General features: G+C 49.6%; 1 protein-coding gene across 2 annotated transcripts in view; it reads right to left on the bottom strand.

Moving 5' to 3' along the window:
- SUSD3 (sushi domain containing 3) overlaps positions 1–12,283 on the bottom strand; it is a 17,725-nt gene that overhangs the window by 3,085 nt on the left and 2,357 nt on the right. Inside the window, exons 2-4 of one of the 2 annotated variants that reach the window (XM_006922808.3) lie at positions 5,032–5,220; positions 3,317–3,464; positions 2,420–2,572 (exon numbers count right to left, since the gene is read on the bottom strand). In XM_006922808.3, coding sequence (XP_006922870.2) covers positions 2,420–2,572; positions 3,317–3,464; positions 5,032–5,220 — 490 coding nt within the window. The remainder of the gene's footprint in view (positions 1–2,419; positions 2,573–3,316; positions 3,465–5,031; positions 5,221–12,283) is intronic. The other variant, XM_015597803.2, reaches the window with a different exon arrangement.

The raw sequence follows: 12,283 nt of genomic DNA, 5'->3' as shown, positions 1-12,283 counted from the left end.
TCCCTCATTCCACTGGTGCTCTTCCCAACTGAGACATGGGACAATCTTTTACAGGCCTACAATGGGGAGGAGGGTATCACAGGGCAGGGGAAACCTGCCAAGAAATCTGCATAAAAAGGAGAGACATGAGCAGGACCACCCCAACATAACTAATACAAAAAGAAAAGTACTTGCAGCCAAGTGATGAATAAGGCTTCTTCACAGTACACAGAGCTCCTAGTATTTATAAGAAAAACGTCAGCAGGTGATTCACCAAACAGAAATGACTAAAACTAGCAATGCAACTGGTAAGCCAAGGGATGGAGAAAACGTTCTTCCTCACGGTTAATCAAAGAAACGCGATGAAATGCTGATGAAAACTACCTGCGTGACAACTGCTCAGTCATCAAGTGGAAACACAGCTTTAACACTCAGTGATGTGCAGCTATAAAAATGGTTCCATTAACTTGTGCTGGCTCCCTGAAGAAAAAATTTGGTAATAAAAATATTCATACTATTTGGCCTAAACAGTCAGTTCCTAGGATCACCTCAAAATGTCATCTCAAAAAAGAAAACCAGCTCTAAGCACCAATATTTACCCAAATAGGAGTGTAGTCAGGGAGGTTCTCACAAACACTTGAGTTTTTGGAGCAAAGCTCTGGGGCCCCTGGACCACCAGGGTAGCTCAATGACCTGTCACATCATGTGGGAAGGGTGTGAAGCAGCATTTCTGCCATATCCCTGCAAGCCTAATGTCTGAAGCTCAATGGAGGGAGACAGGGACCAATTCCCCCCGCACGCCAGGCCCAGCATGTTGCATGCAGACATGGGACTAGATAGGCTCATGTCAAACCCAAACAAGTCACCACCTCCTGTTTCTCAGTTTCCTCATTTGTGCAGGAGGGACAAGAGTAGAATTAACAACAGCAGCTGGTACTCATTGAGCCCTTATGCTACAACAGTCACCTCAACAAGGGATTGGGGGCGGTGTTAGTGGGCACTGTGAGATCCTCATTGTACAAGTGAGGAAACAGAGGCAGAAGTGGTCATCATACAGCTGGGGCAAGCACTTGGCTCCCTGAGAAGTTTTCTGCAGGGATAGGCCTTCTACTTCTGCGATGCAGGCCCTGTTTCTGAGAGCTGTCCTCTACCCAGCTCTTTGGAGAGGTGGCCTCATTGGGGTCTGGGAAGAGAAAGCACTAGATAGGCTGGTACATCCTGAGGGAGAAAGGAGGTGCTCAGAACACAAGGGGCATGAGCAGGCTGCAGCCTGCATGGTAGGGCTCCCACTAGAGAAGGGTTAGAGCCCATAGGAAATTTCATCCAGAAGACTCAGGGGACGGCAGTCACTGAGGACGGCAGGCAGGGACAGGAGACCCATTACACTATTCTCTCTGCTTCTGTGTATTTGTGAAATTTTCCCCAAAATAAAGCTGTAGAAAAGAATACTCATGAGTTCACAGTGATATGAAAACAATAAAACAAAATGAAAAGAAAAAGAAGAAAAAACAGAACTCATCCTCACTCCTCATAGGAAAAAAATGACAGAATTACAACAGAATTAAAATCACTATTTTGTTATCCCCAGGGAGAAAACTGATTTCAGTAGGATCATCCCTGGATGCTGGGGCTAGGGTGAGGTTGGAGGCAGCAGAGTGACCTCTTGCAGAGCCCTTCATCACCTGATGTGGACTGCCCTGGCCAAAGAACCTTGTTCACATGCCTGGAGGGGGCACAGCCTGACCTGCGTCAGTGATCTGCACCAGCATCACCACAGCACCTGTGACAGAAATGCAGCCCGAGTCCCAACACCGGACAGTCTGGAACATGGTCTCTGTAAGGGACCACTGGCCACCAAAGGCAAAAAGCCTATCCTCATTTAAGGAGCCCATAGACCTGGCAGCCAGTAACACGCATAATCCTGGGTCAGAGGGCACGAGCTAAAAGCTGGTGACAAAATTGGGAGACATTGTATCTTTAGTCCATATTCAGCCAGGGTTAGAGTCCTTGAATCAGAAAAGAGTGCATAAGAGAATGTCTGTGTGTGTGTGCACGTGTGCACGTCAAAAGCGGGACAGAAGTAGAGAGAAAGATGGGAGGACAGAAAGAGGCCACGTGCATACCATGGAGGCTGCTGGGTCCTAGTGAAGTTCTGGAATACTAGCATCCAGAAGCTTCACCTTCTCCACAGGTCTGAATTCTCAAGATAAAGCCATGGGGTGGGTGGGTGGTGGCTCTGGGCACTAGGATGCAGGGTCAGGACCAAGGGCTAGCAGGACCACCAGCCCGTCTTTGGGCCAGGATTTGAGGCCCAGGTGAGTCTGAGCAGCATGCAGGGGCAGCCAACACCCCTGGGGTCCTGGTTCCTTGGCCTAGTCCTAACCAAGCCAGGGGTCCCACCCTCACCCCTTGGCCCACCGTTCCCCAGGCCCATGCCTACGTGATGAAGCTGTGGTTGTCGTGTGACTGGCCAGGCTGGCTCCTGGACTCGCCACCACCACTGGAGTTGTTATTCAGGCCCTTGAGGCTCAGGTAGGCAGCCTGCACTGTCTCCAAGTCTTCACCTCTCAGCTGGAACCACAGCTGGGCCGTCCTGGGGAAAGATGCAGGAGGATGTTCAAGTTTGTGTGTATCCAGACCACCACCTGCAAGCCTCTGTAAGGCCGACAGTGAGTATTTTAGGGGCATACAGTCCCTGTTGCCACTCCTTGGCTCTGCCTCCGGAGGACAGAAGTGGTCACAGATGATCTGTAAATGCCAGAACATTATACTTACAAAGACAGGCAGTGGAAAGTTCTAGAAAGAGATGGATCATGATGATGGCAGCAAAACACTGTGAATGGAACTAATGCCTATGAATTGTACCCTTAAAGATGGTTAAAATGGTAACTTTTATGTTGTAAATATTTTACCACATTTTTAAAAAATACCTCTCAAAAGGACAAATTACAGTGAAGAAGCAGCCAGTGGTGGGCCAGACTCTGCCTGCAGGCTGTAGTTAACCCATCAGCCCTGCATGCCCAACACTGCAGAGCGCACACCACACAGGCAAAGCCTGCAGGATGACACACCCCCATGGACCCACAGCCTGCATGCCTTCCACAGCCAAGATGCTCCACGACCAGGATGCCGAGCCTTGGCTGCAGTGGGGTGACCCTGACGCACCCTGTCTGCGACCAGAGTGGTAGCTCTTGGTAGGGTGATCCTTCTCTCCACCCTCTTGAACACCCTCAGGAAGCCCTGAGTAGCCCTGGGTGCTGGTACTCCTGGCTCCAGGGGGAGGTCAGGGCTCAGGGACACAGGACCGCCTCCCGGGAGGACACTCGGGCCACTGTACCTGTCAAAGTGCCGCCGCTCACTCCTCTTCATGCACTTCAAGAGGCAGCAGGTGAGGAAGGCCATGGACATGAGCAGGATGATAGCACAGCTGACGATGGAGGCGATTACAGCCACCTTAAAGCCGAAGGTCTCATGGGGCATCATGGCTGTGAGGAAGACAAGACCAGCTCCCAGGCATGGCTCACCCAGACCCAGAAGCAGATGCCCTGCCCACCCTCAGTGAGCCCTGTTCTATAGGAGAGGCAGGGAGGTACTGGCAGCTAAGCTAAAGGTTTGTGCAAATTGTTGTAGGGGTGGGGCTATCAGGAAAGACGCCTCCCAAGAAAGCGGTGTTTGAGCAGGGTTTTGGAGAGTGTGTAGGAGTTCATGGTGGCACATTGTGAGAAGCTCTGACAGGAAGTTCAGTAAAGCCCCTCTGGCTCTCACCCATTGCAGCCTGGGTCCCTGAGGCTAGATGGCAGCAGACAGCCCTCAATCTGTCTTTGCAATGTCCCAAGCTGGCAAAACACTTCAGGGGCCTTCACCGCATATCAGCTGTTTGAGCTCAGCTATTTGACCTCAGTTATGTGCCCAAAACTAGTTCTATTAGATTCTAAAGGATGTTTTGGGAAAACAAGGCCCGGAATCCTAATTTGACCTATACCATGTACTCTCCACTATAGTGGACACTGCTCACATCGCCTAGTCCCCAGTCCCATGCCCTAGCAGGACAGTGGCCATCCAGACTGCAGACTACATCTCTCAGCCTCCTTTGTAGCTGCATGTGGTCATATGACCATATTCTGGCCAGTGAGGGACAAGTTCTAAGAGCCTTCCTTGCCCTACCCCTAATCCTTTAACAACTACCTGGAACACAGTTGCTGCTATCCTGGATCACACAATTAAGTTAATGACCAATAGAGTCACAACATGGAAGGGGCCTGGGTCCTACCATGGGGTACCATATACGCCTAAGACTGCCCATTCTGAGGGTTATAGGTAAGAGAAAGCTCCCATAGCCCCTGTTATTTTGGTTAACTCCCGTTATCTTGGATTTTGTGTCTCTTGGAATCTAATCCTAATAGATATACTCCTCAGAGATTCACCCAAAACATGAGCATTTTAAAGGCTCTGAGAAGTCCTGCAGCCTACTCACCTGACTTTTTCCAAACTATTTTGACTACTGAGCCCTTTTGATTGCACAATACACATTACACAATACACATGGTCTCACTTTGAAAAATGCTGTACTGGGTATTATTCATCAATACCCTGTACAACAAATACAACCAGAAAATCATCTTTACCTTTCGACTGGGGCCACAAGGCCAGGTGCATCCTGGCTCTTGGTATCCCCAATTCTAGAATTCTAGGCATGTGGAATATGCTATTAAGGTTTGCCACATGCATACATAAAAGAATGAATGAATGAATGAATGAATGAATGTAGAATAGGTAAGTGTTAGCTCAGACAGCATAAGTAACCTCTTAGAGATGACAGGCCAAGTCAGTGGCAGATCTAGGATCACAGCAGCTGCTAGGACTTGAGTTCACACTGTGGATGTGAGCCCCCCAGGGGCTACCAGCGCCAGAAGCAAGACCCTACACAGAGGTCCAACCATGACTTGGCACCTTCTCTGTGGACACTCATGCTGTCCAAGTAACAAGATCAGGCCCCCTCCCACCCAGGGCAGCAAATGATCTGGGGACAGCTCAGTGGGGATCAGGCCTCACACTTGCACACAGGGGTCCCTGATGACCATTCAGCAACACTCCCCTTCCAGGCACAGGTGAGGAGGCCGGATCCCACCATCTGGTGGCCTGTAGGGCAGTGGAACACAATGACAGTCCCCACAGAAGTGCCATCACCACGTAGGACTTGGAGGGTACCCCTGGAGGGCGGCTGCACTTGGATACATGTGCCTAGGGAGAGAGAGAGGAGAGGCAGCATGAGAACCCCACCCTGGAGGGTAGGGGCTGGGCAGGAGCCCCCATCTGGAATGGGCACCACTGCCCCAATGACCATGTGATATGTGGAAAGGTCACCCAGTCACCCACACCACCAAGAGTGGCAACCACAGAGCCAGTGGCCTAGGGACAAATGCAGAGCTGATCTCTACATTAAGTGAACTTTCAATGTTCTGAAGAGCACAGTGTTGAAAAAAGAAACATGCTGGAATACTTGGCAATAAAAAAGAATGAAATCTTGCCATTTGTAACAATGTCGATGGACCTAGAGGGTATTATGCTAAGTGAAATAAGTCAGACAAAGAAAAATAAATATATGATTTCACTTATAAGTGGAATCTAAAAAACAAAACAAATAAACAAAACAAAACAAAAACAGACCCATAGACACAGAGAACAAGCTGATGGTGGCCAAAGGAGACGGGGGTGGGGGAATGGAAGAAATTTTTTTTTTAAAAGAGAGACAAATTAATGTAAAAAATAAATAAAAGAATTCTGAGCATGGGGTTCTTTAAAAAGAAAGAAATGTAACTCAAACCTACAAATCAATAATAAATTGATTTTATAGTTATGGAAAAAAATAAAAAATCAAATGCATATGCGAAGCTTGAAAAATAAAAACATGCATAGGAAGACAATAAAAGCATTAAATACACAATGATTATCCAAGCATAGCTCCGAAGGCAGAATCATAGCGGGGAAAAAGGGAGGAAGAGAGAAATTGACAGATGTAATTGCATGAAGAGTAAAAAGCAAAAACTTTTATTACTCCCTAATAATTGAAAAAAAAAGATAAACATGAATGCAAATATTAGGAAGAGATATTTCGAGAATACAGGACAAAGTTTCACCACCCTTAATTTATGAAGGGATCTCACGCATCAATAAAACTGAACATTCAAATAAAAAAATGGACTGATGTATGAGCAAGCATTTCACAAAAGAGATACAAATGACCAACAAGCATGAAAAAAAAAAAACTCGCCCTCACAGTAACTGAAGAAATTCTAATTCTGATGAGTGCTAATCTTTCACTTCTTAACTTGCCGAAAAGTAAAAACAAAAACAAAAACAAAACAAAACAAAAACCACTTGCAAAGTTAGCAAGAGCCTGGGAGCAACTCCTCTGGCACTTTGCTGGTAAGAGCAGATGCAAACCTTCTGGACAGAGCTTGGTAAAATGTAAAAGAGCCTTCTGTTGTATAGACACCGGAGGATTTAGCCAAAGGAAATAATCATTAATCTGCCGCCAGGATTTCTACACCAGGATGTTTGCCTCAGAGCACATGGAATAGTGAGCTCTATTCCGTGTGTAGAGATCAGTATAGTAAATCGAGGTACATCCTGATGACGAATGTCAGCAAGGCCGGCCTAACATGTTACAACAAGGTCCTTATATAAGGACACAGAGAGACACTCCAGAAGTGGCAATCATGAGCATTTTTATAAAATAATAACAATGACGCTTATATGGAACTGACTTGACTTGTCACTGTTCCACATGCTTTATGTACATTAACTCACTGATCTGCATAGCAACTTCTGAGAGAGAACCATCATTCTCCCCACTTGACAGGTGAGCAAACTGAGGCACAAAGCAATTAAGTCACATCCTGATGTTGCACAGCTCATAGGTTGTAGGGCAGAAATTCAGAACAAGGCAAGGCAGCTACAGGCTAACTTGCATACCCAGTAACACACAGAGACACATGTGCACACACGCCATGTGCCCTTTCTGTCTGGTTTCACCTGTTTGGCACAACGCGGGAGGCACTGTGCTGCATGTTTGCTCTTGTTCCCTGCTGATGAGCATATGAGTGGTTTCCCATGTTGGAGAATCTGGAATGAAGCTGCTATGGATGTTCCCCAGCATGTCTCCCCAGCCCAAGTGCAAGAGGCTCTTCCTTCTGCTTTTCTGAAATGTTCTGATTTTGAGCATTGACTGGGTGTGCTGGTTGTCTGGCCCATACTGGCAGATACACTGACCAGGGGCGCCACATGGGCCACCTATGCCCAACATCCTCTGCACAGACTGCAGCCAAGGCTGAAGCAATGGTAGGAGAAGGAAAACTGAGGCTGGCTCCCCCAGGCTGGGGACCTCATTATTCCACACCAACCAGAGACAACTCTTTACCTGTCCTCCTTGTGATGCTCCAGCCAGGACTGCCCCCTGCACAGCAGGCACAGATGTCCTGCCCACCCACCCCACCCCGATCCTCCACAACCCAGCCAAGCTCCTGTGCTTCCAACCTGCTTGTCCTGTGGACTCCTCCATTTTAACTTTGATGGTTGTCTCCATCCTTTACTTGCTTCAGCCCCAAATCTCAGAATGTACCTGGACTCTTTCTCAATCCTCAACCAACTCATCAGCAAACCTGCTTTCAAAATATAGACCCAGGACATTTGTAGTGGGCTGGAGTGTACCCAAAATCCAGGTCCACCTGGAAGCAGCCATGGGGGGGCTCTATTATGGAATGCACAATACCCCATTTTGCACAGGTATGGGGACAGAGCACACCCAAGACTGCCGAAAGCAGTGTCATTCTAGAGTGGCCACACACATGCATTCACACATCCTGTGCCAGTGTTTCACGTGTTGGCACACAACCAGCCCCAAGGCTCAGGGAGGCGAAGCCTCCTCTGGTCTGGCTGTGCGGCCCTGCCCAACTCAGGGTGAAGGTGTTAACGGGGCAGCGGCAGAGCCAGGCTTCAGCTTCGGCCACGCATTCTGCTGCCCCATAGGCTGAGGCTGCCCAAGCCCCTCACTGTAGGTCATAACAGGGAGAGTCAACCTTTGGCTGTGTGTGGCCAAGCTGCAGTTAGTCCACCCTTTATCTCTGCTTCACTGAGAACCCAGGGGGACCTCACTAGGCTGAAATGTGGGACAGGGGATAAGGCTGTGGGGCCCTTTTGGTTTGTGCACTGGGGGTGCGGACTTCTAGATAAGTATAAGCACTGAATGCCTAATGGGTGCTTTACTGTTAAAGCCCTATGAGGAAGGTAGCCATCTCCACCTTACAGATGAGGAAACTAAAGGACAACAAGGCTGAATGACATGCCGAGGATCACAAATGGGAAGGTGGTGGGGTGAAACTGCTGGGCCATAGCTGTTGTGGAAGGTGCACATTCCGGTGTGTCCTGTGGCTGGGGGGGTTTGGGCTTCTGTCTGCAGCATTCCAGAAAAGGCAAATCCACAGAATCAGAAAGTAGATCAGTAGTTGCTGTGGGGAGGTGGAATGGGAAGTAACCATGCTGAGGGGGTGTGGGGCTTCTTTCTGGGGCGATAAAAATGTCCTAAAAGTGATAGTGGTGATAGTTGCCCATATCCATGAATATACTAAAAGCCATTGAGTTGTACATATATAATTTAAATGGGTGAATCATATGATATGTGAATTATACCTTCATAAAGCTTAGAAAAATTCAGGGGAAATATTTATGTCAATCAAAGAAATGCAAATTTGAAACCTAAAATACTGTTTGGCCTCAGCTTGGTGAAGATTAAAAAGACAAATAGCCCACCAGGTTGGTGAGGGTTCAGGGAGAAGGTACATACCTCTGGGGTGGAGGGCAAGGTAGGCCTGAGAGGCTGTCTTCCCCTATAGCAGGGGGCTGAAGCCAGGGAGGCAGGGTGAGAGGATGCAGCACCCACGCTGTGCCTGCATCTGGCCATTTCCCAGAATCCCACGCTTACCCTGGCTGGCCTTGGGTCAGTGGTGCAGTGGGATGCCAACTCTGAGTCCAGAGTCTGGACTTTTAATTAACCAGCATGCTCTGTCTCCATAGGCACCAAAGCAGAAGTGAATAAATGCATGTTTGCATGCATGAATGAATAGATGGAAGACAATAGATGAGAGCTATGATTAGCACTAGTCCAGGAAGAATCTCCTTTCTTTTCCAGGATCTGTCGACCTGGACGTGTGCTGGAGGTGAACAAGGGGTTTTGAAACCGGGTAAACATAGCAGGGCAGCCACAGGCTGGTCACGTGGCCCCTTCCCCAGGATTGCTAGGCAGCCATCACTTCCGAGTCCTCAATTTAGAGCTGTGACTTCTCTTTTTCTGTGGCTAAGCACCTTATTTCTTTCTCCCCAATCCCACGTAACCCTTGGGGAGGGGAGACCCTGTAGGGGAGAGGATCAGCAAGGTTGAGAGCTCTAGAGACACTTATAGCTGTCTGCCCAGGACCCATACCAGCACCTGGTGAATGAAAGAAAGAAGAGACGAATTCATGTTCCTTTAAAGATACAACTAGCACTTTACCAAAAAAGTAAGAAGCCTTGAGGGATGAACAAAGACTGGGCAAGAGATGTGAGGCCTAGTGACATGTTAAGGGTACAACAGAGCTATGGGGCGTGGTTACAAAAACATGGGAAGAAAGCCCTGAGTGTCACTGCTGCATGCCACCTACCACTTGGTAAGCTGGTGCCCACCAGATCCCAGGTGGGGCCTTCTTGCTTCCCTTGAGGGCCCAGCCCCCTCCAACCTCTGCTGAGCCTATGCCACCCACCCTTCTACCTAAGTCACAGACAGGAGCAGAGACTCCAGGAAGCCAGGCAGCAGGCCAGTCCTGCAGCTACACATGCCTGCTGGGGTGTCCTGGTCACTGCACCACTCTGGGTGCAGTGGCCCACCTGTAAATACTGTAGTGGCAGGGTGGGACAGGAGCTGGTCAAGATGACCTATAGCCCCAGCCCCAGTGAGGAAACCACCACTGTAAGAGCACCTAGAGCATGCAAAACAGTGGGGAAAGGACTAGCTGTCAACAGCAACATCCTATGCTGCGCTGGTTCCATTGCTGGTTCCACTGCCTTGCCGTCCAGATGGCACTGCAGGCAGTTTCACCACCCATGGGGGTCATGTGTCTCAAAGGACAGAATTAACCCCTTCCCAAGATGCCTTGAGCCTGTCCTGCATCTTGGTACCTTATAAAGGTGAGACGGTGATGCAGTGAAGGCACAAAGAATTTGGGGCACAAATCCAATGAAAGGCTACCCCAGGACTATGCCACTGTGAAGCTGGATACGGAGAAGTGCAGGGAGGTTTCCTCTGTAGTCTCATCTCCCCTCCTCTGCACTTTCATCAAAGGCAGGGAGCCCCTGCTCCTGGTAGAAGGGTGTTGTTTGAACAGGTCTTTCCTCATAAAGGAAAGCAGAAGGTCTGAGGAAATGACTCTTGTACGGAAGGGTGGAGAGAGGGAGGAGCCCTTGCAAAAGACCATAATGCGTTGTTACTTAGAACCTTCCCTACCTGGGAGGCAGAGGTCAGCCCCCTCTTATAGTGGGACTGCTCAGAATGACCCCTGGCCCCCAGTCCCACTCTGTACTGGGTCCGACCCTGCTCCACTACCTCCTGGCCTGGCCCTGGCCCCCCAGGGTCATGGAAGAAGTGGCCCCGCCCCATGGAGACCTTAGAGCAGTGCTAGGAGCTCAAGAACGCTCTCATTAAGGCCACATTCCTACCCCCTAGTCCATGGCAGCCAGGAGAGCTACACCTGCCCCCCTAGGCCCTGATGGGGTCTCCTGCATTCTCTCCCTGGGCCTGGAATGCTAGCAAGAACTCCTTTGGGCTGAGTCCATTTTCCAGATGAGGAAACTCTGGCCCACAGACCTGTCCAAGGTATCAGGTGTACCCTGGTAATGCCCCCATGAGACCTTTCCACAGGACTCGTGATCCACCCCAGGATAGGCAAGGAGGTGGCTTAGTGTCAGAAGCCTAAGGGGGCTTTAGTCACATCCACCCTGGCTCCCTGGACACCCTTTGCTATTCCCCACCCCCTGCCCCGCCCCACAGCCTAGAGCCCCCTGGACTTCCATATATCTCTGCTGGCCCCCAACAGCCCCTGCCTACACTTGGTGCCTGAGAAGTAAATCCCTCCTCCTCCCTCCCTTTCTGAAAACCCTTACAGACATCCAGCAGCTCCAGGACACCCCTTTTCTGGCAAGCTCTTCTTCCTCCAGCCTCAGCAGAGCCTGGCCCACCCACCTGCAGCCCACACTGCAGGACACTGGATGCTCCATTTCCCTCAGCCATTCCTGGGCTGGACCGACACACCCCACAACCTTGGGTATATTTTTCCTCAGTACTCTTTATGACACCCCTCTCCCTCTTTTTTCTTTACTATCTGCAAATAAATCTCAAATGAGAGGAAATAGAAAAAAAGGGAATAGATTTGATGCAAACAAGAGACAAATCAAAAAACAACTCGTATGGGCTCATTGGACAGTGAAGTGGGCAGATCTGTCCATCAGGGCCACCCTGGCAAGCTCAATGCCCCATCTCACTCTCCGGCCCCAGCCTCCCCCAGCCAGCCTGGCCAGCGGGGGTGAGAATGAGTCTTGCCTGTTAATCTTTTATCTGGTAACCTAGACCACAGGCCTATTCCTCCTATCCTCCTTCCTGAAGTCCACACAGCCCCCAAACCTTGACCTCACCAGGTAAATAAGTTATCATTGAAACTAGCCATGGCAGAAGCGAGGGGCAGGCTGCTGGCCAGCCACCCAGGGCTTGGTGTCCAGCCTGGTCTCTGTGTGACCACAGAGTTACTTCCCCTGAGTCTCAGTTTCCCTAAATGGAGTACCCTCAGGAGGAATTTCTCAGACAGTTCAAAAGAGCACCATGTACACACAAGGGTAGTCTAGAGAGGCTAGGACCTCTAAGACCACTGCAGTGGGCACAGCCACATGCAGGAAGCCCACAGACCTGGCTATGTGTCCTCAGGCAAAACACTTGCCCTCTCTTAAACCATTTCCTCTCCCCATGGAGTGTGGGCATGGATTCAGAGCCACTGGAGGCCTGCATTTTGGCCACAGCCCAGACCCAGGTGTCCCAGGCACTCCCCTAATGGCAGGTCAGCTCAACCCACAGATATGTGTTCTCCTCTAGAACAGAACCAGGCTAATTCCAAGCCAGGATGAGTGTACCTCCAAATCACTCAGGGGAGAACACTGAAGCTCTAGTAGCTGCTTTCATCTAGCAGGTCTGCTTGCACCCTGGCAGGAGGCCAGAGCTGGCCTCAGG

Source organism: Pteropus alecto, unplaced genomic scaffold (assembly GCF_000325575.1).
Source record: "Pteropus alecto unplaced genomic scaffold, ASM32557v1 scaffold129, whole genome shotgun sequence".
Classification (NCBI taxonomy): domain Eukaryota; kingdom Metazoa; phylum Chordata; class Mammalia; order Chiroptera; family Pteropodidae; genus Pteropus; species Pteropus alecto.
This window is presented reverse-complemented; position numbering and strand designations above follow the sequence as displayed.